General features: G+C 41.8%; 2 protein-coding genes across 2 annotated transcripts in view; one reads left to right on the top strand and one right to left on the bottom strand.

The window, feature by feature from the left end:
* Window positions 1-27,632, top strand: part of immp2l (inner mitochondrial membrane peptidase subunit 2) — a 148,674-nt gene that overhangs the window by 92,342 nt on the left and 28,700 nt on the right. The gene's annotated exons all lie outside the window — the stretch shown is intronic.
* LOC122874529 (leucine-rich repeat neuronal protein 3-like) lies at window positions 9,568-27,597 on the bottom strand. Its single transcript, XM_044192521.1, has 2 exons — window positions 27,281-27,597; window positions 9,568-12,550 (listed from the first exon to the last, which is right to left on the bottom strand). Exon 2 carries the CDS (start codon window positions 12,184-12,186, stop codon window positions 10,078-10,080), a length of 2,109 nt encoding a protein of 702 aa, XP_044048456.1. The 5' UTR covers window positions 12,187-12,550; window positions 27,281-27,597; the 3' UTR covers window positions 9,568-10,077.

The raw sequence follows: 27,632 nt of genomic DNA, 5'->3' as shown, positions 1-27,632 counted from the left end.
CACAGACGATTCGATACGTATCTAAGTACGCACTCAAAGATCAGATCAAATCAATTATTTCCTCAATTTATATTTCAAATACTGAATCAGAAATACCCCAGAAAATTATGTTTTCTGTCACACCCAGCAGTAGTAAAAATGGGCAGTGACACACCGGATAACTTTTTGGCCAGTCCGTAGGGAGTTTTTCACTCAAATGCTGCTGACTGGGTACTGTTTACCTCAGTTCCTGGGTCAGTGTCACCCCTCTGAATTTGATATTTTTAATAACGTTGTATGGCCGCATGTCCCTGTAAATAGAACAACACATGGCTTCAGGAACAGTTTTGCCTCAAACCGGGAGAAGCTAGGGGTCAATTGGAAGTAGCATTAGCTGGTCATGCTAGCATTACTCACCTTGTGGCGACTGCTCCTCTTTGTAACTTTACTGTCGGGCCCACGTCGTTGACTTAAAGCAGTAGATGGGTGTGTGGTGCTGCCTGGATGTTGTGGAGGTGGAAACGTAGCGAGTCAGCAGGAGGGGGCGGGACACGAGCACACACACACACACACACACACACACACACCCCACAGGCACAGGAGGTTTTTTTTGGAAAGATCTGTTTTTGACCGCTGTATCAATTATTTTTACGTATTTTATGCAGAATGTAGTTCGGATCGGTGATTCTGTTTCAACGTAGTCGAACCTCTGACTCAAGGTCCACTTACTTGCTTTTTCTGGAACTCATCAGCAGATGGAGTTTGCTCAGTTGTCATGGAGTTGTATCTGTTGACTTGCAAGCTCAGTAGCTGTTATGGTTTCATCCATAGCACTTTAAGGACTTCTCGTTTGTGTTGGCTTAAAAGTTGAGCATCCCATTTAAATGATTGAGCAATTATCAGATTATTGGTCGACTGATCATTTCAGCACCTCACAAGCCGACCTTAACTGCAAACTGTGCTGAAAAGCATCTTTTTGTAGCAGGAAACTGAACTTTGTAATGCATGGGAGCATAAAATCAGATCAATTGAACTAATCAATATTTTAAGATCTCTGTATTTTCTTGTGAAAGTCAATAAAATATGAAATCATAAACTTCGGGAATACTGACTGAGGTCATGTTCAGACTGCGTCACATCAGTGACACCGCCCTGCTGGCTCAGTGGGGATCCTGACAGAACAAAAACAACACATCGTCCAGCAAAAACGGTTTTCTTTGTGTTGGCCATGGCTTCATTAAGTTGTCAGGGGACCCATGACAAAAAATTGCCATTGAAAAAATGTGAGAGTTCACAATATAAAGTAAAATACTGTAATCAAAGTGTTAAATTACTTGTGGCACTTTTCATGTGAAAAACCAAGTGCAACACTATGAGTACCTTCCAGGAGAGACTGTCCCCGACCACGTCGTATGAACTAGGTCCGCTCGAGTTAACCCGGCACTTAGTGATATATAAAAGTAGCTTCTAGGAGTATTGAGTATATTTATATACAGTTTGAGTAAATATTTTACCGTTCACCTTCATTTCCTCTTTCAAATAAGTTTCCAGCCTGTCTGATCATCTGACTGCTGACTACATTGAAAGGGCTTTAGGAAGATGTCTCTTAATGTCCAGTCTGAACAGGAGGACTGATCACAGCCAGCAAAACCTGGTTCAGTGTTCATATGGGCACCTCACTATTGTTTTAAGACTTGAAAAATTGTGGACCTGTACTTTAAGTAATAATTCAGGATCCTCCTCAGTTGACATTTTAATTTAGTAGTGCAGATTTTCAGCAGGTCTAGACTGTACTCTGTAGTAGAGAGAGAGAGAGAGGTATAGTATCATAAGCTGCTGTGCAGTCTTTTGGCATCTGATAAGCCTTAAAATTCAGATGTTTTACTCAAACCGGACTTCCTGGATCGTATTTCATCTTCTCACTGATAGCAGAAGCAACCCTCCCACACAAACTCAGACCCTTGTATTTTCATTGTCATTGGTCCGCCTAAGAACTCTTATTTCCACCTGCCAGTTACTCATTTATAACCCCAGTCTTCTGTCATTGGTCAGTTGGAGCTTCCCAGTGTAAACCTTCCACTGAGCAGCTCCACTGAGGAATAATTTAGGCTGAAGCACTCTCCTCCGAGTCTGAATGTCATCAGATTGCGTGCCATCAGCGTGACGGCTGCGGTGGAGACGGAGCAGCGCTGAGAAAAGTGCTGCCAGTCGGCCTGCTGAATTGTCTGATTCAGATCAGTGCTTTTAAAAAGCTTTCATGTCCAGACGCATGTTTACACAGTCCTGCATCGCTGAAACATCCATAGCTAAATGCACTCTCAAAAGCTCTACTTGAGACCAAAATACATCCATAAAAGAAGCTATTATTCTCAAAGGAAGATCTCTCAGGACAACTCTGAACGTTAGTTGGAAACACTTAGAGCCATGAGATATTTTATTTCACTTTATTTTTTAAAGATAAAAGACGAGCTGAGATCGAAGCTTTAAAGTGGAGGTATTTGTCCCGATAATGGCTCCAATTGTTCGGCAGACGCCTGCTGTGCATGGCGATGACATTTGGCCGAGCAGTAATGAGCAGAGCTAACGGAGCAGCGCCGTTCGGCAGGACGGCACCTCTCACAACAGCCCAGTCTTAATTTTCCTCTAATCTTCCTCCCTCACCTTGGCTCCCAGCTCTAATCACTGCACTAGGAGGAAGCCAGCGTTTAAATGAAGCAGCTTACTGGGTGATTAGGAAAAGGTAAATTATTCATTACAGAATGTGCAATCATAGAGAAGCCTTTGGTGGAGGATGAGGGAATTCACGGCCTGCTCTCCCGGAGCGAGACCACACCCTCCCTCTGCCATTGATGGCAGCCATGAGGAACCTGAGAGATGAAAGGAGCCACAGAGAGGTTAGGGAGCCGTGGCAAATCCACAGGTAATAAACAGGCCTGAAAGCAGCTCGTTAGCAGCAGTTGTGAACTATTCCTCCTCACATCAGGATTTTTTCTGTTAATGATGCGAAGCCAGACTAGCATGTCAGTTTTCACTGGGGTGTTTTAGTCTTGAAAACATCCTCTGAGACTCCGTTGATCCCAGCAGCTCGCTCTGGGGAGTCTTTAGTTCAGTTTCTTAAGGATGTGGTCAGAACCCCACGGGTGGTCACTTCGTATGCAGACAGGGAGATTTCTGAGGGCGATTTCTTTGTGGGGAATGTTTTTCAGACCCAGGGCTGTTTGCCCAGAGAGGTCAGTGAAGTGTGAAAGCTGCTGTCAGACTCAGGTGTGGTCCAGAAAACTCTCCGATTCGCCTAAAACTCCGGTCTGGTGTTTGTTCAGATTTCCCAGGAGTCCAAACCGATTTTGTGAAATCCGAAGGCTTACTAGTAGTTGGATAATGTGATTGGTTGAGCGTCATCTGTCACAGTACAGATATGACTTTCTCTTATGAAAGTGAAGCATATTGTTAAAAAAATTTTGGTGTACCGGTGTGGCTTGTCTATTGTCTTAATGTCAAATAAAGTATGATTTTGAGTGAAGCATCGTTGTTTTCCACAGTGGAAGCCAGGGGGCAGCGATGGGCTTGGCGGCTTGGCACACCTGAGTAAGAACTGGAACATCTTTCTTCAGGCTGCACATAAGCGAACATGCACAGGTTCTGTTTGGACATGTTTGTGCTGCCGTTTCTTATATACTGATTGGGTTCAGATATAATGAGAACATGCTTTTCTTTGCTGTTTGGGCTCTTTGGGCGAACCAGTCGGCTGGTTTGAGTGTGCACATCCTCCTCTGCCAGCTTCTGTGGCCTGGGGATACCAATAACACTGTTCTCAGAATAGATCTGAGGGGTTTTTAATAAAGCATGATGACCAGTTTAACATTTTAAACTCTGATTTAAGTTACCATGGAAACGTGTCCCCTTAGACCAGCCTGGTCCTAGTCTGGCTCATTTTCAGGTTACCTGTCAGGGTTCAAGTTTGATACTTCAAAGTTGTTCACAATCACATTAATCACACAGGGTTCACATGGAGGTACTTCAAAACTGTGTTTCATTTTTACAATAAAAAAAAACATTCACGAAAGAGAACTAACCTATATGTTTAAATGTATCATGATGAACTTGAACAGCAGTGCACAGGAAGCATCGGGAACTGTCTCCCACAGTGAATGAGACCGTCCCCAACAGGGCTGAAGGGCCACACAGCGCCTTCGCTGCACTGTGTTTTGCCTCTCGGGCTACATTAACGCCACCCTGATCCTCTGACTTGTGGCGGTAAAGGATGGTGCTCTTTTTACTGAAGATGCACATACAAGTGTGAAAGTTCACTCTTGACCTTGGAAATAGTAGTTTAACAAAATAATACCAGCTTTTTCTAGGGCTTTCATCTGGATCTCACTTCATTGAGAGCAAAGCCCTGAACCCCCAGGAGTGTATTATAGCTGCTCAGTGACCAGTGGAGGACTGGCTGTATCTGGTAGCTTCCACTGTGACTGTCTGCATCTGTATGAATGTGAAGCAGAATGTCCTGAGTCAGTGTTTCCTGGAAAAGATTAAAACAGTAACAGCCACCACAGAGCCAAGGAGAACAAAAAAATAAGTCGGAGGAAGTCATTAATCAGCCTGAATGGTTCCTGCTTCTCTACTGGAAATAACCTTGTCTTGTAAGTGACTGCTATCTGCTTCAGTTTATCAGCTGAGGTTAAGTGCACGCTCGCCATCTGCGACTCTCCATCATAAAACAATAATAAAAGCTCAAAAAGCTCCGTGTTCCAAGATCACCCAAAGTCAGCGGTGTTGTTTTAGCCTAATGGGCCGGTGAGCGCAAGAATAATTACTTAAAGCCCAGGAGGTTCTGCATGAGGAAAGCTAGATAAATGTGAGCTTGTTTCTAGTTTTACTTACCCAAAGCAACACGCTGAAGGCCTGGCCTAAATACCAAATGTTTGTAATGGGGTAATAATTCATGAGAAAAATAGTTTTGCTCTCTCGCAGAGTTTATTTTACCCGCTAACACGTAGCAGAGAAATGGGACATTTTAAAAGTGGAAGTGCTGTAATGAGAGGTATTAGTACACTTCAGCCGAGATCATTAGGCTGTTTTCATGGATTATTAGCAGAAAATGAAATGGAGGAAGAGTGGCGGGTAAACACTGGTAATGTAATCATATATAATGACTACAGATATGATTCAGCTGGGACTAAACGTGCAGTCAGAGCTCATTAAGCTCGACGGCCGGCCTTGTTTTTTGTGGTTTTATTGTATTTCCAACATATCAAGTGTAGATGTAGAGTATCGTGTTTGTTCTTCAGTCTTTGATGAGTTTCTGATCTTCCTCTCTTACAACACCGACTCAAATCACAAAGCAGTCTGTTGCTGCCTCACCAACACCACCTTTGTTTTATTCCTCAAACATACTGCAGCATCTCTGAGAGGAAGGATTCTGCAGCAGCTGAGGAGTTTTGAATTTCCGTCATCGAGCAGCCAAAGCTGCTTCAACTCCTCTCACATTGCTGATAGAGGAGGAGTAGAGCTGATCCAATACCTCAGGGCCTGAAGTCTGCTGCTACAAAGAGCCCATTGAGTCAGCTCATTAATTCACAACCTTAAAGGCAACGGCTGATAGTAGAAAATAGTCAAGTCAAGTAAGTGGACAAATGCACTAAAATAATATTCGAGCATGTGTGAATCCTTCCCCGCAGTAAATCTTGGTGGGTAGTTTTAACACTGTGCATGGAAATTGTCTATTTGAATTAGGATGTTCTAACTGCACATGTTCACTCAAGCAGCCACTGCCCTGCCAGACATTATAGTAAAAGGAATGAGTAATTTATATGTGAAGTTATATGTGGAGTTTAGAAATGGCGGGATAAACCTGAATCTGGCCACAGATGTTGTCATTCAGTTGCAAAGTATATCATAACTGTTTACTGCCTGCTTGTTGTGGAATATTAATGAGCAGGTTTATTTTACTTATTTTACTAATGTATGAATCCCAACGGTTTAAGAACGCAAATCTGTTGCTTAAACCACAATGTAAAAATACTTTGTCATAAGTAATAAGTCCTGCAGTCAAAAATGTACTGAAGAAAATAATTTAAACAAGTATTTGCAGTAAAATGGGAAAGTACTCGAGTCGAAGTAATTTTAATTGTTTGACAAAAACCTTGTATGTCCAGTTTACATGTTTTTAGATTAATTAGATAAGCAAGGAAGGAAGGAATGAGGTAGGCTAAAGAAAGGGAAATAAAGGAGTAAGGTGAAAGGAAGAAGGTAAAGAGGAAGGAGAGAGGGAGGAGGAATAAGGTTAGGTGGATGAAACAAAGGACACAAGAAAGGAAAGACTGCAGTGAAGGACAGCAGGGAGGTAGGAAGGAAGGAAGGAAATAAGTAAAGGACAAACAAGGAAAAGGAAAGAAAAAACATTAATGAATTGATCTTATATTGAATGAAGCCAGGATTTGACTTGAAATCCCACTAACAGCCCAAAAAGACTAAAAGCAGTCGAATGTAAATATGCCGAGTCTAAAGATACCGTAAATCACCCCAAAAATACTCACCATGTGTACGTTTTTAACTGTAGAATGTAAACCGTTACTAAAAGCCCAAAATCCCCAGAAAAAAATACAGATGCCATGACCTCAGTTTCCTCAGTGGTACGTACAGTGACCAGTAACTGCAGCAGTAAGACAAATGGAGTACAAGTACAATACTTCCCTCTCACCTGTGGAGGAAGAAGTCTCAGAACCTCGAAACTGCACGTAAATTACTTTCCTTGAATAAGTTAGTTGTTTTCCACCTCTGGTACGAGGAATGACAGAAGTGGCTGGTTAATTCTCCCAGTCTGGCCACATATATCGTCATTCAGTTGCAGAGTAGATCGTAACTGTTTGCTTGTCATGCTCGGTATTAACAAGCAGACGTGTTCCTGTGAGGAAAATCATCAGTGAGTTAATCATGTCTGCAGCGGAGCAACGCCCACCTCTGATTGGCTGTTGCTGAAGGATGGAGTATTCAACACAAACACCCACAATCTTTATTAAGATCTGTTCTGTTGAGCAGCATCTCATTTACTGCGCGTCACTCTGTGATGAATGGAGGTGTGTGGTGGGGATATTACCGGCTTCCGACGCAGAAATGTGAGAATATCTGCAAAATTAATGACTTTATAATTTTGACGTTTATTGGATTGGTCACAGCTACAAGAGATGGGAAGTACTGGGAAAGACAATGACAAAAAAAAAGGTCCTGGAGCACCTTGTGGTTCCATGCATATAAACCTGTGGTTTCTCGTGGAAAGTTATTTAAATCATTTACAGTCTTTGAAATGTTTTGGAATTTGAAGTTCCAAAAAAAACTTTAGTTTCATTTCCAGTAGTGATGTAAATACAACTTTTACATAATTTCACATCAGATTGAAATAAGTAATGTGTTGGCTAATATTTGTTATTCGCCATGCTAGAGGCGTGGCCGTATGCGTGTTGGTGGGTTGCTTCACCACTTCGGTCCTTTGGGGAGTTGTAATAACTTTGGTAATCCCCTGACTTTTCATCTTGCGTCATCATCGGGTCACAATTCTACTTTGGTTCATGACCAAATATCTGTAAAACTGCTGACATTCCCATCACTCTTAGCTGTACTTTGTGTTTAGTGCAAAGTGTTGCCATGCTAACAAAACATCATGTTAGCATTGTCATAATGAGCATGTTACTGTACCAACCACTACCAATTTTTATCTCAACTTTTGTCACGCTTACAATTTGATTTCCTTTCTAATAAACACTGTATCCTTGATAAGCGGTAAGGTCTAACTGTGGTGATGTTGGTCTACCTGTTATTCTGTCTGTTCAACACTTTCAAGCAAGTTGGATTACCATTAATTTGCTGAGGATGTTCATGATCACCACAGGATGATTCCTAATGTAACTTCCTAACCTTTACTGTAGTTCCACCATCAGGCCAAAATGTCATTTTTACACTACAAATATCACAATCTACTGTGCAGATTGCCATTAAATTTACTTAGCACCTGCATGCTCCCCAGAGGATGAATCTTTCCATTAACACAACATGAGCTATGGACCAGCACCACACTAAGGCCAACATTTTTATATAATATATTAAAAAATGGATGGCTGATTTTCCATCCAACTCCTATGTGCTGTGGGGTACAGTGAACTTTGCAGTCTTGAGGGTCTGCTTGTGAGGTTTTTGTGCTGTTAGTTTGTGTGGAGTCCTGACGAGGCAGATTTGAGTCCTGGTTTCAATTTCACTGGGTGGATTTAATTTAACCTGTCAGTTGGTGTGGATGCTGCGTGGAAAACTATTCCTGTTCGAGACGTTCCCTTTGGATCTGCCACAACATATTGTGTGTGCGCCCTCAGCAGTGAGCAATTACTCACTTGGAGGAGCTTTTTTTTTTTTTCCTTTTTAGTTGTGTATTGGCATGTAGTTTTATTTTTTGACAGAGTTTAAAAACGAATCAGATACTCCTAGTTTTGTTTTGTTTTGCTGTGAATATTACACCTTGACATATCATTCGCTCCTCTCAGCAGGGATGAACCACAGTTGAACCCAGAAGCACAGGTGAGGAAATGAAAATGAAAAGCCTCTAAAAGGACCTGTCATCTCCTTTATACAATCCTTCCTTTCTCATGCAGCTGCTCTACTAAATACCAAGAATACTCCTCACCATACAGTTCTGAAGCAGCAGACTCTCTAATGAACCCAGGCTGGGTTATCTTGTACAGGAGAGCACAGCACATCAGTAACATCAGCACTGTGAGGCGTCAGGCGCTGTCGTCCTCTGTCCTGTTTGGGACTGAAACTACTTTGTCCTGGTTTTGTGGTCCATTTGTCTCCTCGATGCAAGGCGCTTAACAAACGAGCCCAATAGTTGCTGAGCTGTTCCTGCGACGGCGGCAGTGTCTCTCCAGGGTCACACAGGGAAGGGGATGGCTTGGGCTCTGCGTTCTTGCTGACCTATTCACTACCTGCCTCTAATGGGTCATATTTTAGCTCCTGTGGCTGTGACAAATGGCCGCGCTCTAAAAGCCCTGTCCAAGGTGCTGAAACTCGGTTGATCTATGACTGAGTCCCGCTGATAAATGCCTCCCATCAGTTTGCTCGTGACGCCGATTCATCACCTCGCTGAGGTTTGTGTTGGGATTCCATATTGGATTTTTAATGAAAGCGAATATAATGCAATTCAAAGTCAATGGGTTTGCCAATGTCCTCACACTTTACACACACACCCATTAAGGCACACACACACACACACACGCACGCGTACACACACACACACACACACGCACACACACACAAACTGTCTCACACGCTCGTCGTGTTGTTTGAGATTACATTGCATTTCCCTAACAGTGTTAGAGCGTCTGCCTTGAAGGGCAGCTGCTGTAATTGTGTTTGTCTATAGCAGATCTCACACTTGTGCTGCTGTATGATTCGGACAGGGACACAGCAAGATTTATGACCCGCATCCATACGAATTAATATTTTGCATTTCATAATTAGCTTTTTCTGGCAATATACAATTTTTTTTAAAGATGTGTTTTGTTATAGAAAGTGTCCAAATTTAACGAGAAAAGATTGTAGTTATAAGACACCACACAGGTTTAATGAAAAATGTATTTGTTCATAAAATTGTTTACATTATAGTCGGTTTAACTGAACACTAGACTAACAAGATTTTTTTTTCTGCTGTTATAAACTATCTTCGCTTGGCACCGTTTATTGTAACACAGCAAAGAAAATGCTTTTGCAGACATCAAAGCCTCAACAAGGTACTTAAGACAGAATAGTTCCTGTGCTGTGCTTAACTCTGGTTGCACTGCATGAATGACCAGTAGCCATGTAGATTATAGTCAAGATATCTGCCTGATTAAGCTTGTTATAATGACACAAGTTTGAAATACAAAATAGTCTCTGCTTTTAGCCGGTTACGTAAATGCGTATGAATTTTCCTATGATGCCACCCAGCTGAGTTCCAGTGCAAAATGTCCCATCCAAAGTCGTGAAAAGAGGGCACGTAAATTACATTGTCCAGTGTTCATCACTCTTCATATTCGCTTAATCCCAAAGTGCTTTTACAGACAAGGACGTTTCTTACATGGAGTCGTCCTGTAAGTCTATTACAGTTGCCCTCACCTTGACCCCAGACACACCAAATTCCAGGAAAGAAGAAGAAGAAGAGGAGGAATGAGTGCTGGGAATCAGCAGTGTTTCAGCCGGGTCTGCTATCAGTTTCCTGTAAAACACCTGGCTATACAGAGATGTATAGATGACAGAGCAAGCCACGGTAACCACAATAAAAAAGACAGCACAAGTAGCCATCACCAGACTGTCCCAGTTCTCAGTTTTCTCCCTCGGGGCCGTTGCCTCCTTTGTGGTCACGTTGACACAGTCCCTGCTGTATCCAAGCTGTGCTGCAGTGACTTCAACACAAACCTGGTAGCGAGTGGACGGCTTCAGCTGTTTGATGCTGTACTGTTTGACATCAGCAGGAAGCCTGGCTTTGAATGGCATCAAGAGGCTGCTGCCATCGGCTAAAATGGACCAATTTAGTTGTGATACCAAACCACCTGTGCTCTCCCAGGAAACCATAACAGAATAAGACTGGACAGATCTGATATATACATGTAAAGGTTGATTTGAAGGCAGGGCAATGTATCCATCCACCGCAACCATCACAGACTTGAGGTCTGCCCCGACAAGATTGTGGGCGATGCAGGTGTACGAGCCAGCTTCCTGCTCCATGGCATCGTAGATGTCAAAGGTTCCCTCAGGGTGCATGTAGTACTTATCAGACACACTCCCAGGTAGGACCCTGTCACCCGATGGTGTCACCCAGTAGATCTCAGGCTCTGGTTCTCCGAACGCCCGGCAGTGAAGCGACACAGAGTTCCCTTTAACGACTTCGACCCGATCCGGGAGGCTCCCAGGTGAGATCAGAGGAAGGCAGATCTCTGTCATCTCCCTGAAATGTACCTGTCGGACGTGCTGACCTTGGTACTCTGGAGGCTCCACACAGAACAGGGAGTCAGGCTCCATGAACCGAACAGCGGTCCTGTTCATGTTGACCCAGCGGATGACACAGTCACAGCGAATGGGGTTGCTGTGCAGACTGACCTCTCGCAGGTTGGGCAGGGACTCCACGGTGCTGCGGTGAAGCGCACTCAGAGCGTTGCTGTTCAACATCAGAGTCTCCAGCCTGGGGAGCTTGTGGAAGGCCCTGGGGTGTATGTAGGACAGCCTGGGATTGTTGGTGGCCTCGATTTTTGTCAGCTCTGGCAGGTTGTTCAGAGCAAAACTGTCAATGGATACAAGCTCAGGCATGCTGTTGATGCCAAGCTCCTTGAGATGCATCATGTCCATGAAGTCACCTCTCTGGATCCTCTCAATGGGGTTTTTGTTCAAATCAAGAAACTTCAGGTTCTGGACTCTCGTCAACGCCGCTCTGGGGACTCGAATCAGCAAGTTGTCAAAAAATGAGATGCTCTCCAAATTCTCAAGGCCAATCAGAGCATTGTCCGGAATTTCAGTCAAATTCATCTTGGCAAGCACAAGGCTTCGAAGGTTAGCCAGGGGTTTAAAGTTCATGTCTGACAGCTCGAGGATGGGGTTTTCTCCTAGCATCAATATCTCCAGATTGGGGAGATGCTGGAACCACTGGCTGTTGATGCTTGTCAGTCGATTGGAATTGAGATGGAGCCTCATCAGCCTGGTCATGCCCTGGAAGGCTCTGGGGCTAATGGAGAAAATCAGGTTGTGGTTGATGTAGAACTCCTGGAGGTTGGGCAGGGAAGCGAGGCAGCTGTCAGATAGCTCCTGAATCCAGTTCTCCTCCATGTGGAGTGACAGCAGCTGGGGGAGAGACCCCAGACAAACATCGCTCACCGAGGAAATGTTATTCTGAGACAAATCGATTTCAGTGATGTTGACCAAGTAATCCAAAGTTTTCTCCACATTAACTATGTTATTTGTCTGTAGCAGCAGTACCTGTGTTTCTGAGGGGAGTCTCTCTGGTAGCGTTGAGAGTCCCAAGTCATTACAGTCCACGGTGGCAGCCTCGGTGTAAATAGAGCTGGGTGAGAACCAGGGTCGTATCTCACATCGACACAATGCAGGGCAATAAGCGGCCCCCTCAGAGGCCAGAACAAAAGCAGCCAGAGACAGCTCAGCCAGCAAACAAGCCACAACTGCTGTCTCCTTCATCTTGGCCCCGTATTCCCTTCAGCCAGTAATTGGCCCTTATGGAGTCAGCTGTTAGCACTGTTAACGTCACAAATAAAAGCTCATTTGTTACTGCAGCAAGACAGAGTGGATTTCTGCTGACGCCTGGTCCCCGAAGCTTTGGCCCTGTTGTCTTCCAGCTTTTGGCAAAGAGAGGCAACCTTTCCGTTCAGTCCGTGCCAGGTTGTCATGCACGCTGTGATATGTCAAGGTCGATGTATCCTTCAGGGAGCGGCGCTGCGCAACAGAGGGGTGGTTGAGAAATGCTGTGGCTCTGGCTGGGGAAGAATCACTCTGCCTTCCATCATTATTATCCTCCGTCGCTGTCACTGGTGTCAGTTTCCATCTGGGGAGACAGGAGAGAGAAAAGGCCAATATAACACAGTGCTGTTAAAATATGAAGCCATATTGACATTTAGGAATATTAAGTATTTTCAGCCTCATTTAATTTTATTGCTTTACTTGCACCATCAGAATTGTAAGTTATGATTAACTTGACCTTATGTATATTATTTGACAGGTTTGAAACCAAAAACAGTACTTTTGAGTCTCTTTATATGGCTGAAGGACGAGAGGACTCTAGCAGACAGGCTGATGTTTTTCATTGCTTTTTCAGTCAAGGCAGTAAAATAAAAGTGTCCTAGAAAAGTTGGCGCTCTGAGATGATGCTCAAAAGTATGTTGATTCAAGAGGGCAAAACATTGCAAGTCCCCATTTTTCCCCTGCGTGGTAATTAACAGAGCTTCACCACCCCCGAACCTCTCTTCTCCTTGAACAATGCACCTGCACACTCTTATCAAATCACCCACACAACACAACAAGCAGACGGTTTGCCACAGCTGATACACACAACCTCGAGGAGTTGTAGATCTACCAAAAATATCTGTCGAACGAGCTTGCCGCAGGTCTTGTGCTGCAACTCCTCTGCTGCTGTTTGCATAATTCATGAAGCACTGAATCAATGTTGTTGGTACAGGTGACAGGTCTACAGCGGGCTTTGCCTATGTTGACTGCACATATTGATGTTTTGATTAATTTGTGACCTTGAGTGCAGAAGCCACAGCTGAGTGTACGACAGTAGATGAAGCTGTCGGTAAAGTCTGGAGCAGCCGGCTGCTGATGAGGACGAGCTATGACACTTCATGCATATATTAGCTTGTTTATGGCAGTCTGTGTGTACAGGTTTGCAAAACTGTTCCTCTCTCGCTTTTTTCCCCCTCTCTCTCTCTTTCTCAAAGTTGGGAAGTAACTAAAGTACTTTACATATACTTTTTTTGGTCTTCTTGACAAATCCATGAAAAGACCAAAACCAACAGTGTGTGTCTCTCAGTACTTTCTGTCTTCCCTATTCTGCTTGTGGTTGTCAGCTCCAAGCCCATTGGTTCCTACTGAAGACGTAAATCTTTTAAAACAGCTCATAAATATATAGTTTAATTTTTTTAAAGGCTTTAAAGGTAATTTCCTAAAACAGCTGGACACTGTAGTTTTTATCAAACGTTACTCAAATTGGAGGTAATAGTGCATATGTTGGGGACTATTTGCAGTGGGATTAATACACATTTGGCACTTTTGTATTTCTGACAACAGGACGGTGTATCTGGGACTAACTCAAAATAAACAATAGCAGTTATGTTTATTTGTTCCAGTGCAACAGTGTGGCTCTTGATGTGCTTTTAATAGTTTTTGGACAACATTGGCGCTCTGTGGCACAGAGGAATACGATTTATCAGGCTGTGATACACACACAATACTTTTTAACAGGATACATTCATTGTTGGTTTGGGATTTGTTGACAATGTGAAAAATACAAAATATCACCAGACTACCCTTTTAAGTATATTTTGAATGCAAGATTTGCAAAAATATTTATTTTCCTTTGGTAATTACAAGGATTTAAGTAATTCCATTGTTCTCTCTCCAGGATGAATAACCAGTGATGGTGGTTCACTCAATGGTGGAAGAATTGGTTGAATCCTTTATTTAAAGTAGTAAGACCACAATGGGGAAAAAATTAAGTAAAAGCAAACGCATATTAAATACATTTTGATTGTATTTAAATATACAAGTAAACCAGAGAATTAGTGAGATTCCTCACCACCAAAACATCATAATTGGCCTAAAACAACCTAACAAAGGCATTTTGTGATCATGCAAATTATAACTGATATACTGACATTGTTGTAATGCAGCAAAACCCCGGGTGGGTGGATGGATTGGGGGGTTTTCCAGTTCACATCCTGTAACCTACCGACAGTCAATGCTGGTTTCTGCTAACCATGGCCACAATTATTCCCTAACCCCAAGTAGTGTTTGTTCCTGAACCTAACCAAACCTTAACCATACACGTGGCAGATCAGATCATTTTTGTTAGTCATTTGTGTATAATGGTTTTTAAAGGCACTGGCAGACATCTTGTTGATATCGATGTCAGACCAGAAAAGACTTGCATGGGTTGTTTTGGAAGGCAGCGACAAACAACATATTTTGTCATTTAGTTTGGAGAACTTGTTAGCGTTGTTAGTTGTACTCACACAAAATCACTATTCTTCTGTTTACCTTTACTTATATATAATATTGAATGCACGCATTTTTCTTTTGGGAATTTGAATACTTCCACCACATCTTATCTCTCTCTCTTCAGCCATCTGTGTGAAACACTTCACACAGTTACATCCAAGCTGCTCCGTGACAAGATCATTAGAACAAATCAATCTTCCTTTACATCACAGAACTCTTCATTCAGTCAATATATAATTAGGCAATATTGGATAGTTGTTTTTTTTCCCCTTCTCATTTGTGTGTTATCATCCTTACTTGGCTCGCTTCTATTTGCAATCATTCCTTGGTCGTCTTTGTTTTGCTCTTATGCAACTCATTAAAACCCCTGCAGGCATCCATCTCCATCGCCCAGAGAGAGGAGGACGCTGCGGTACTGTATCTAGTATTATGTAAATGCTTCTCCACAGAGATGGAAACAACACATTTATGTACAGTATTTAGGTAACAACAAAAACAACTTATATGCTAATGAAGCGAGCATGGTTTGAATGTTAAATGGAGTGTTTAATAGTGGATGTTTTCTCTTTTGGTTGGAGAGTGTGCTCTCAGGAGATGCTGCCGTACGCTAATTTAATTTCTCCTGTTTACTTCCGCGATGCTCGCACACTCATTTCCCTCTTATTACTTAACAATAAGAGCCTGCAGTGACTTCCCTCATTCCCCCTTCATGCACACACACACACACACACACAGAGAGTTGTATAAAATGGAGATCAGAGTGGTGGCTGACTTTCGTGATGCTATGAATATAGAGTTAGTGTTATGGGTATGTGGTATGGTGGACGAGGAAGAACAGCAAAATGTGGTGATTCTCTGTCCCCTTCTCCAGGTTTTAAATGTTTTTATTTTTTTTAACTCAAAAGCCATTTTTTTGTAAAAGAGATACACATTTTTATCTAAGTTTTAGGATAACAGCCTCTCCTTGTACTGTAGAGTGCACTGACAAATGTAACATAATTGGTAGCAGTGATTCAGACAATATGTCCTGAAAGACATCAGTAGTTTCATCGGTGTTCATTTTAACTTCTATCATCCTGCACTACCAAGGCTGTAGCTACCACTGACACTGAGCTCTTGTCCTCCATTGTGGGGGGGGGTTTGTTAGCATCTTGGGGTGATTTTAATTCTGCAATTAAAAGCTAACACTTAGTGGATATTATATAGTCTGATTCCAGTATAGTTTTGGCCTCAATATATTTAAGTTTGACTAATTTTAACAAAAAACAACTGTGCACTACATGAAGATTTATTTCAGCTGTGGTATAATAAATTTAGCTTTGGAACACGGACAGACAGAACGTAATGCTGGTATTTGGTATTTATCAGCACCACTTAAGAACAAAGAAGGATTTGCCTTGTTCAGATCAGAATTTGACCAAGTTTGGATTTCCCATGTAATGAAGATAGTGTCATTTGTTTCGCTTTCATAAACCCAATAGTTAAAGGCGTTTTTCATCTCATGAAGAAGGATGTTGTCCTTGAACTAAAGTTAAAATCCACTTAGGTCACTTTTTAGGGCACAAAATGAATCACTTAAGGCTAAAGCAAACATTCTCTTCACTTTCCTGCCCTCAGCTCAATAAAGGGAACGCTTTCTTTGTCTTTTGGATTAAAATATATTTCATTGTCATGTCATTTTTGTCACACAATAAAATAAAATATAAAGCCTGAGCAAAAAAGTAGACAGACACTCATTCAGGCTTCCCCAGATCAAGTTAAGTGCCTTCCTAAAATTCTGGCCAGTCTGCCAGTGAGACAGCAGTTGATTAAGTTATTTTCCAATTAGTGAACGAGTTAGTTGTATATTAAGAAGCTTTCATCACTAACTATTGTATCTCATGATGAAGAGCAAAGGAAGTTTTCTGTGCCACTTCCTGGTGTGACCGGGCTCTACTTGCCTACTACAAACTAAAGCAGTAGCCCTTCACTTGACATCCTGAGCACAGCATCACACAAAGCTGTATTCTCCTGAAATGTCATGATCTCAGAGGTCAGAGGTCGTAGTCTCTGCGTTTATTTCATTTCCTGAAGAAGAACTGATTTCTGCTGAGGGAACAGTCAGCTCGATCCGGCCGTGGTATTAGCGTTTCCCGCTCACACTCTGCCAGTGCAGCACTTAGAGAGACACTCCAACACAGAGAGAGAGAATCTCCTGTTGTTGATAAAAGTATTTAGTAATGCATTATACGACCTGCGTACAGACCAGAGAGTGGGTCTGTTTAACCCGGCAGGACTGCCAGCCTGAGCACTTTTTTAAGTGCTGAGTATTGACATTCAGTGAATGGATTAAAGCAGCCCAAATGTAAAATATTTATGCGTTTCTTATACAGCAGAGAGAGAGGCCGAGGGCCGGAGCTCTTAGGGTGCTGCGTCCTAATGTAGCAGATGTCTCATAAAGTGGTCCCATTCCACCATGTTTTATTCAACACTCCCTGATACACACAGCTGCACACATCCTGCCGCTATCACTCCACACTGCTGTTGTCAGATGAAAGATCGTGGACTATTTAAACTGATGGGTCACAAATGAAGAACACTGTCCAACTTCCGGAGGTAATAAAAGTCTTTCAAACCCCTTGTGAGAAAATGTCACAATACATTTTTTATCAAGCGAAAAACACTTCCTGAGAAGTTGGCATTTTGGAGATTTAAAGTTTTTCACCTTAAAGCAGTAATTGGACGGATTGTTAAAGGTCCCGTCAAATGGTGTCATTACCTCCTTAATGTGATGGAATTCCTGTTGAAACAGGTTTTTAAGTGTATCCAATGGGCTATCAGTTAGAAAGTCTTTGAGATTTGACAGGACGGTCAAAAAGGCAGGACAGTTCAAACATTTGTGGTCTATTGGTTGTACTTTATAGTGGCACCCACAAGTGCGGCATGAGATGCTCTGTTTTCCATAGAGGAGTAGTTTCCAGCACTTTCAAGTGTCCATTTCATGGTTTTTGCATTTCAACCTTTATTGACCGTGGACAGAAATAACTAAGATCAGTGATCTTTAGAGGTGCTGGTAGGTTAATTGTAAACCAATTAACAAACACGTGTTCCATCATCCAGGCAGATAGTTTTTGTTTTATGAGGAGAATGGAATTTAGTTTGTGGCATTCACAGCATTGAAAAAGACATTTCATGTTTACTTCAAATCAAACTCATCAAACTCAGTTCAGTTCACCTCTCTTGTACATTTTATAGTCAGATATCAAACAGAAAGTCTGTATGGCAGTGTCAGAATAATGATAAAAATAAAAAGATGCATTTTATGCATTCATCATGAATCTACTGTATGCTACCAGTGCAATCAGCACTGAGGATAAATGGAACAAATAAACAAGATCTGACACATTTATCGATTAACATCTGCTGCGAAAGCATCCAAAACGTTAACTAGTAAATGAGATAAATTCCTGTCAGTGTTTTCGGAGAGAACATGCTTCAAACTAAACTCTGGACTGTCGGTGCTGCAGGCTTTAAAGTTTGTCTGTAATTAACGCTTGTGTATGTGGCTGTGATGTATCTGACCTTTCCTTCTGTATAGATTTCTTGTTAATAACTCTCCTCCCTGCAGACAGACGGTGTAATGACTATCAGATACTGTGTAATGTTTATTAGCTGCTGAGTTTTTTCCATTAGTGTCAGCTGGAAATCTCAGTTTGACCACAGCAGGCTGCTGTCCTTCAACCCCTCGACCTACTAAAGAAAACGCCTTTGAGCAACATACTGAACCCCCAGCAGCTCTGTGTTTGCTGTTCTGACCCCTCATCTCGGACCTTTGACTTCCCTGTGGGCAAGAGAGAACTGGATTTTTCCTTTGCACTATCAAAAGAGGAAGGTGAAAAAAAACATGAATGTGCTTTTACCTCTCAAGGACATCTCATGCAGCAGATCTCAACTTCAAACCAATTTATTTCAAAAGTGCTATCAAAGCTGCTCTGGACAAGATTTTGATGTAAAAATCCATTCGTTTTATCTGCCTGAATCACAGTGAAGAGTGTCTGCACCAACGGAGACTTCTCCATTTGTCCAAATTAGTTTCTGCTGTCAGTATGAACGCTGGTGGGAAATTAGACTTGTTTTTTTCCATGACCACAATCTTTTTCTAACCGTAACCAAGTATTTGTGCCTAAACCTAACCAAACCTTAACCATAGCCGTGGTAAAACAGAAAATACTCATATGAATCGTTTTTGTAGCAGTTTTTGAAGGTATTGAAGTTGTCGGGCGTCATATCAGCAAACGCTCATGGATCTTTTTGGAAGGCAATGTCAAATTATGTATTTTGCTGTACAGTGTCGGTGACTTGTTGTAGGAAATCTGCTCCACACGGGAAGTCACCAAAACTAAAGAGCGAGTGAGCGCTCTGTCCAGATGAAGGATTGTAAGAAGATGTAAGAAGACCTCATTCAAAATACAAAAAATCCTGACATTTGAAATAACGTAAATAACTAAAAATACAGCCTTGGAACATAACCGTACTCAACCGTACTTATTTCAAAAAAGGATATAATTTTGTTGTTTGTTCAATATTTATGTTTTTACGAACACCATTTCCCATGAGCCTTCGAGGGTTAAACGTTGCGATTCAACAAAAGTGGCGAGTCGAAGGGGTCGTGGTTAGCTAACATCTGTAATAACAGCAGGACAGAGAGGACTGAACACTGTAGAAGTTTTTATACTTAAGAAGAGCGCTTTGATTCATTTTATGGAAATGGACTAAAAAGTTACAGTGACGAAAGAACCTGTGCTGCCATACTGTTCAATTTTCATGGGACCTGTAGTAGGAAGTGACGTCATGACATTTCAGCTCTCTGTAACCCCCAAACACACAAAGAAGGGGACATTTAAAAATAATGAGAGAATAAATTACTATAAATAATAATAATAGTAATATTGTTTTTTCTCTTATTTGTCTGTTACTTAATATGAAAATCTATCAAATTGATGATAACTTACCATAAAGATAAATACAACAAGCCTTAATTTATATATTGAATGTAAAAATAAAAGAAAAGAAAATTCTTCCATATCAAGGAAACATGAATCTCGATGGGTAGTGGAGCAGCAGCTGATAGCAAAAGATAAAAATAAGACATTTATAGATACAGATATTATTTACTAGATTTCTTTGAGTTTGATTCGGCCTTTATATATGTATTCAGGTACTTCTCTTTTTTAATACTTTTTTAAATGAAATATCCCAAAATGTTGAGCTGGGAGAGAGGACCTAGCTCAGTGGACTTGTTTGTTCATATATTTAATTAATTCAACAATAGTCAACTTTTGTCCTCCATACTTTAAATAATTTATAGGAAATGAACTCCAGAGAATTCAAAGACTTGTCTCTCTGGGCCTTCTGGGGCTGCCAACATGCAAAGATGCCTTGTAGTTGCCAATGTGACAGAACGTGTTGATCCCAACACTGCCTCACAGAAAGAGGAAGTGCTGATTAAAAATAAAAGAAAGAAAGAGGGAACAAACTCATCAGCAGAGGAGGATTATTCCCTCCACCTGCTCCTGCTGAGAGCTACTGTAAATCTACAGGCCTGCAGTTCATAAGAGTCTCAGTACGAGCGTGAATAAAGAGCTGGATGACGCTGACGTCAAAGCTCAGGCATCAGGAGGCAGATGGTTTTCATCTCTGCATACACACAACTACGTACTTATGCATGAGAGGCAGGCAGGAGCACCGTGAACATGGACCACTGGAGATGTATTTTTGTTCTTTGATATCTGAAGCATGAGTGAGTTCACTCTTTTGAATTGAATTGTTTGTATAAATGCAGGTGAAATTAACACCAAAATGCTCTTAAAGGCAGTTTTAGGTCCTCAGACAGGTGCTTTTACAGGTTGGTGCTAAGACACTATTCCACTATTTACACCCCAAATAACTGAACCGAGACATTTAAAGATGTTACGGGATGGAAGAACTAACTTTAGGTACTTCATCAAGTAGTTTTGAATTAATGCTGATGAATATCTGCAGCTAATACCCTGATATTTGCCATTTGATTTAATATTCTAAATCAATCAATTATAAATATTAAATTTAATATGTCCTAAATAATAACAAATGCCCGAAATGTTGTCCTTAAATTACTTGTTAGCATCTGACCAACAGATTTCCCCGACCTTGAACTGTGACCTGAAATTTGGGGATTTGAGGGTGATTTATCACTGATCATTTTTTATAATAAAATCAACAAATTTTGCCACCTAGTTTCATTCAATTTTACACAAAAAAAGAGAGATATTTTAAAGGAGTGCTGATTTCTATCTGGATTTTTAGTCTCTTAGAAATTACATTTAGATAAAACTAATGTGCAGCAGCGAATATGTTTTGTAGGAAACATAAAGCCGCCCGGATTACGTTTGTCATCAACATAATGAGGAAATGTTGGTAATTAAAGTGAAAGTCGTACAATGTTGAGATTGAACGTATCAGTAAAATGTCCCTGACAACCTTGTTTGAATTACAACGGCTCCTGGAGGGGGGGGGGGGCTCTTTAATTAGATTGTATCATTCATTGCACATTAGAGATGCTAATGGTTATTTATCACTTTGTCGAGACTCAAACTCGAAATTTTGTTGCTTCCAGGGTAGCTCAGGTCTCTTTTATTCGAACTAAGTATTTATTTGTTTTCTGCCAAAATATAAAACACAATATCCGTTCATAGCAACTAAAGCATGATTCAACTTGTTTATGGTTATGTTTAGACTCACAGCTCTTGGTGAGGGTTAGAGAAAGATCAGGGTCTTGGTTTAATACAGGAAGTAACTTAAAGCACGAGACAGAACATGTTTATTAACATTTAACCAAAGTGCTTTTGCTGCTTAAACCTGAGCACCTGACTGGTGTCCGAACCCTGCGCCTTGTGCACCCGCCACCCGAACGAACTCCAGTGCAGTACATAAATGTAGTGCTTTGTTCACATAAAAAACCTGTGGCATACTCCAGGCGGTGATTATGTTTCCTACCTCAATGTAATTGGGAAAACAAATTAGTATTATATACGTACAGTATATTAATGCACACACCTGAAAGTGGCCATGTTTCCTCCTGCAGGAAGCCACTTTTCACTGCATTTTACAGTAAACCAGGACCTCTTGTGTGTGACATTTAGCTGCTGATTATGCACCAAATGTAAAATATCAAGGGATTGTTTTTTTCTCTTCTTTTAGTTTTGAAAAATATATGCAAAGTCCTGTAGTTATATGGTAAAAGGTATGATTTCTAACATTACTGTTTTCTCCATGGAGGACATAAAGACAGCTGTGATTCTAATGAACTCAGAGGTCATTAATAACTTGATCATCATTTAATAAACTGATGATCAAACTGAATAATTAGGTCTTCGTGTCATCATGGGACTGGATGCAGTCTGGACTTAACCTTGAGCAGGCTGGGGAGTTATGTCTTCCATCTGGGCTGTTTGTTTTGGGTTGTCTTGATCTTCTCTCTGTGAAGATCTCAGTTTGTCTCTTCTGGTTCAAGAGTTTCAGACGTTAAATGTTACTGCCTGGAAATAACTAAATATATATATAAATATATATAACTCACAATTCCTGGCAGCAAAGTGACACTACAAACTATATTTGTCAGTCCACAAAACACGTGCTTTCTCATCTGCCACCTTTATAGTTCAGATCTGGTTAAGTTTAGACAACTAAAACTACTTGGCCAAATTTAGGGAATTACCGTCTTCATGTTTAAGGTAGCAGACAAGATGTCAACCTCAGCCTTTGGCACTTTCCTCATATCTATTACTGCACTGAAAATATTACTTTCAGCTTTGGTGCCGAGCATAGGCAGGCATTGCTGTTCTTCTTCTGGAGAAGGTTTGTCTTCAAGGAGATTTTTGTCTTGCAGAGTAAATACTTGCAGTGTTCAAACACCTGCAGCAGGTTTGCACACAGTCCTAGTACAAGATTGAGATCATTCAAAGGATAATTCTGGTTTATTCCAAATTAAGGTTTTGGCAATCATCATGGTTGCATTGTACTCACCGAGTCAGCTGCTGGGAACTCGGATAAAAAGAAGTTTGACAGGTTGGAAACAAACCAACAGTTTATCCAGATGATCTAAACCATTTTCTTTGGAGGTCAAACACCGGTAATGTTGATAATGATTCTACTTTGTTTCCAAAATGTCTCATCAGACTTCTTTGTAGTGATGTCAACGTGTTTCCAGATCTTGGTGAGTAAAATGTTATTATTGATAGAAATTAAGACCCAAGTTATAATCCACCGAAATGATCCGTTGACAGTATTCTTAATGTGTGTTTTGCTCAGACGGTAAAACCTATGAATGCATCATCGCTCCCTGCTATTTCTGACCTAGCCAGTTTAACCCTTTGAATCCATTTGCATCTAAACTCTCACACCTTCTTCTCAGTTAGTTATAACTCAGTCAAATCTGAACACATATTCTTCGAATCAGGTGGTAACGGTATTTTTGAATGAGCATCCATAAATCTGTTTATAAATCATAGAGAATGACACTCCTCTCCCCAGCCGCAGAAACACGAGCGTTTCCGATCATAGCTTTCGATCTTGCCTCATTACCCTCATGTTTAGACGTTTCGTTCGGCATCAGAAGTAAACCAGTTTTGTTCTACACTATTAATACGATATCACACTCTTGACAGAAAAAAAACCCCTTCAACATGGTTCTTATGTCCCTGGCACACTGCCACTCTCGTCTGTCCGTTTATATACAGATATACTGTGTGTGGTGTGTTGAAATCTGTGAACATACAGGCAAAAAACTCAAAGGAAGCTTTCATGAAAACTGTCGTAGAACACGTATTGTACCGCTCACACGCCAGTTGATGGCATTTGAGTAGCTTAACTTATCCTGAAAATAAGAATATATTATATATGACCTGGCCAGTTAAGACATGTAGTGACTGAAAAACATTGTTCAGAGGGTTAATAATGTGACAGTGTGGATTCGATTTTGCATCAATACAATCACATATCGTTACTTAGAATCAATACGATTAGAATCATTATCATCAGCTCAAGTTTCCAGCAGAAAGCCGAGACATGAGCAGAACAGTGTGTACCCACTGCACCTCCCTGCTTCCTCCCTCTCTCTTCTATAATTGATTTCACTGGCTGTTATTGGCATGAAACTGACGCCGAAACACCAAGATAAGATCAACATTTCTACACTAAATCCCTCCTTCTCTCCTCCCTCCATCCGCCATTGATTTCCCATTAAACCAGTCCCATGTGAGTCCCGTCCACCGGTTTGCTCCCTCCCCTCCTCCCACCACACGCTCCTTGTTAGCATCGCCAGCATTAGAATTCGCACTTAGCCTCCACTCCCATGAGTCACACTTCTCTCTTTAATCAGCAGCCCGTCTACTGTTAATTATCCTCACACACAGACCCATACAGTACACACCCTGTTAACACACACAGTTTAACAGTGTGACCTCTGTTTGCTGGTTCATGGCGGTACATGTGTAGAGCTGCATTCACCTGTGTGTTCAGTGTGGAGGAGGCAGCAGCAGATGGGTTTTTATATCGACTCTGACAGGTCGCTGGATACAAACCTGATGCCGGTGCTGCGTTACATTTTCAGACTGTGTTGATGTGTTGCTCTGTTCTGACTGATGATGGCCCGAACCAGAGGCCTCCGGGGTCTTGGACAGATTCAACAAATACTCGTTAAGACAAAAATGGTCCAATCTCAGCAGCAAGATCATAACTTGTACAGGTAAAGAATTTAGATCAATAGCATCAATAACTGGAAATCTGACCTTAAACCTTAAATTATAAGGCTGCTGTTATTCTATACTTTTCTTATTGTCACAAAATCTCACGAAAAGACCACAACCAACAATGTGTTAGTCTTTCAGTATTTTTCACCTATTTATTATTTTCTTAATTTATTGATTGGGAACATCGTCACAATAAATCATATTCTTTGTCCAATTGGATTTTCTGTGATCTAAACTTCATAACTGTCTGTGGCTCTCAGCTCCAAGCCAACTGGTTCTTGAAGTTGTAAATCTTTAATCACGTCAGTTTTTTTAAAAGCATCCCTGATTTTCTTAAAACAGCTGGTCGCTGTAGTTTTTATCAAACGTTACAGGAGGAAATGGTGCATTTGTTGGGGGCTTTTTTCAGCCTTATTGCCAGTAAAGAACGCTGAGGATTCTACAAAACTCCAGATTATGTTTAATGACTACGTTTCATAGCTGATAAACATGGAAATTCAGACAGAAAATGCCACTGTCACTTGAGTCGGCGTCGGTCGGGGCTGAAGACGGTGTGGAGTTAGAAAGAAGTGAGCTCACCAGACCTCTGCAGCCTGCTGCTCATCTCTGCTGCAGGCCGGAGGCTCCAGGCTGCATTAGCCGCTACTAGCATAACACACCTGAATCTCACACCGAACTGTTGGTGATAGAGTTGCATTCTGGGTAATGTAGGCGCCAAGTTTTGAAGGAGAAGGAGGAAGAATGTGTGGAATAAAAAAAAGACGATATCTCTGGTTCTGCTGTGTTGATTTTTATACCTTTTTTTTAAAAAACTGTCCATCATGAGTCCGATAATGTTATAGGATTGCGATGCCTAATCTGTGGAGTAGCCTACTCTTTTAAGGATAGGGAGAAATCGTAGTTACGGTCAGTGAGCTAAAGTCTATGACATTATATTTGTGTAAATTTCATCAGAAGACCAAAAGCTCTTGGCAATATTCTGATCCAGTGGTCACACTGCCACGATGGTGCTGACTGCAGAAATAGTTTAGGATAGACAGTTTAGGAGGTCTGAATCTATTTGTGAGCACTATGAAATGGAGCCAAGCATACATCATAATTTATGTGACAAATGAGTTTCTATCACTATTTATTACAGACTGTATTTGTTTTCCGAGAAATTCTCCCTCAAGCATCCGTCTAAGAAATGGAGGAAATATTGCTGTTTCGAAAATATTCCTGAATCTCATACAAATGCTTGGACAGACATCCAGCAAATAGGCAGTAGTGGAAGAAATATTAAAAGTAAAAGTAGCAATACTCCATTAGAAGTCAAAGTTCTACATTCAGATCTTTACTAAAGCAAAAGAGCAGAAGACTTATCAGGAGATTATCAGAAAAAACACTATCTTTACCATTGATGCTAGGTATAAGAATGGCCCCTATTATCGTATTGTTAAATCATTATCATTGATGCATTAACATGTGAGCGGTACTTTAATGCTGAATTTTAACTGCTTCATATGCTGTTGGGTATTTGACTCTATAACATGTAGAAGTATAAAGTAGCATAAAATAGAAATACTCCGGTAAAGTACAAGAACAAGAAATTGGAGTAATCCCGCCGCTATTGTCCAATAAATAAACATAATGGACTGTTTTGCTTGTGCAGCCTAATCGGAGCAAATGTTCTGCGGGCCCTCTGAGAACTCATGTGATGAAAATTAAGGATGAACACTGACGTATTACTTGTGGAGCTCTGGAGACGGCTGCGTCTTTAAAGTCTGCACAGCCGACGCTCAGTCTCCGAGTCTGCCGCTGCTGCATGTTGACGTGAGAAAATAGAGCGTTTGTTCGCCGTCAGGAGGCGCCGACCCCTTTTACTTGACCCCTGTTTAGCTGTGGTGGAAATGTGCTGAATTTCAATACGCACATTTAAAGACGCCTTAGTGCACTGTTGTTAATTATGAGCGAGGCTTAAATACAGCAGGAGAGACGAGAGAGGAGGCGGGGAGGAGGGAGACGGAGGATCTGGTAAATTAGGCAGGCGGTGGTGGGAACATCTTTCCTCCCGTTAGATCAGATCGTCCTGCAGCCAATCTTGTGACCTGTACATCTAAACTCTGACTGCACCCGTCCAAATATAAGCAGTGCCGTGCTCTGTCCTGACTCATGTTGCCACATCACACACCAGCATACGCCGTCTATCCACACCGGCTCTAACTAGAGCTGACGAAGCTCCGACACTTTCACCTCGTTAGCGCTCCGGAAGCATCCTGGTGGCTCAGTTTCCTGAGGGGCATGTAGCTCGTTAATGTGATTCCCCGGGTTTAAACCTGTCCTGACCTTTGTCGCATCTCTTTCCTGCCTCTCGTCACTTTGACCTGCCTGCCTTGACGAAAAGCCCCTACCCCCACCCCCACCCTCACCCCCCTCCAAAAAACATCTCAGCTTTATCCGGTCTCGTTGCACATTCTGCCTTGCTCTGACTTCAGGGGATGAACCTGTGGAGTGACACCGACGAGACTCGACTCGACTCTGCCGACTCCAACACAATTTCTCAAAGAAACAAGCAGCTGAACTGACAAACCAGGAAAAAGACTCGAGGAGCTGCAGCGTCCTCGCACGCATTTAAAACCTGCGACAAAAATCCCCAGCCCTGTTTTCTTATTCCCCTCAGCTGTCAGAACCGCAGGCTGAGCCGCCACAGCGCTCAAGGACTACCGCAGTCCTCCCAACACACACTTCCACACTCCCACACACACACACACACACACACACACACACAAGTCATATAACGATGAAACACTCACCAGTAGAAGCGGTATCCATCACGTCCCATGCAGCAGCAGATATTCAGCAGGTATTCCTGGCATGGCTGCAGCCGCACAGAGCATGTGTGTGTGTGTGTGTGTGTGTGTGTGTGTTTTATTTAAGGCATGCAGCGCTGCATGTTAACTTCCAGCAGCAGCAGCAGCAGCTATTTTCCTGTTTTCCTCGAGTATCTCCAAGAACCAACGTCTTCTCTCTTTTCCTCTCCACAGCGACAGAGAGATCTAGAGAGAGGGGGGAGCGAGAGACACTGATAGAGACTAAGAGTGAAAAAGAGAGGCTGAGTGAAAGAGAGAGAGAGAGAGAGAGAGAGAGAGAGAGAGAGAGAGAGAG

The sequence above is a fragment of the Siniperca chuatsi genome, linkage group LG4, assembly GCF_020085105.1.
Source record: "Siniperca chuatsi isolate FFG_IHB_CAS linkage group LG4, ASM2008510v1, whole genome shotgun sequence".
Lineage (NCBI taxonomy): Eukaryota > Metazoa > Chordata > Actinopteri > Centrarchiformes > Sinipercidae > Siniperca > Siniperca chuatsi.
Note: the sequence above shows the minus strand (reverse complement) of the source record. Positions and strands in the feature narration are given on the sequence as shown.

Bases quoted from the DNA above. Each gene is read 5' to 3' on its own strand.
- LOC122874529 (XM_044192521.1), bottom strand. From the start codon at position 12,186: ATGAAGGAGACAGCAGTTGTGGCTTGTTTGCTGGCTGAGCTGTCTCTG.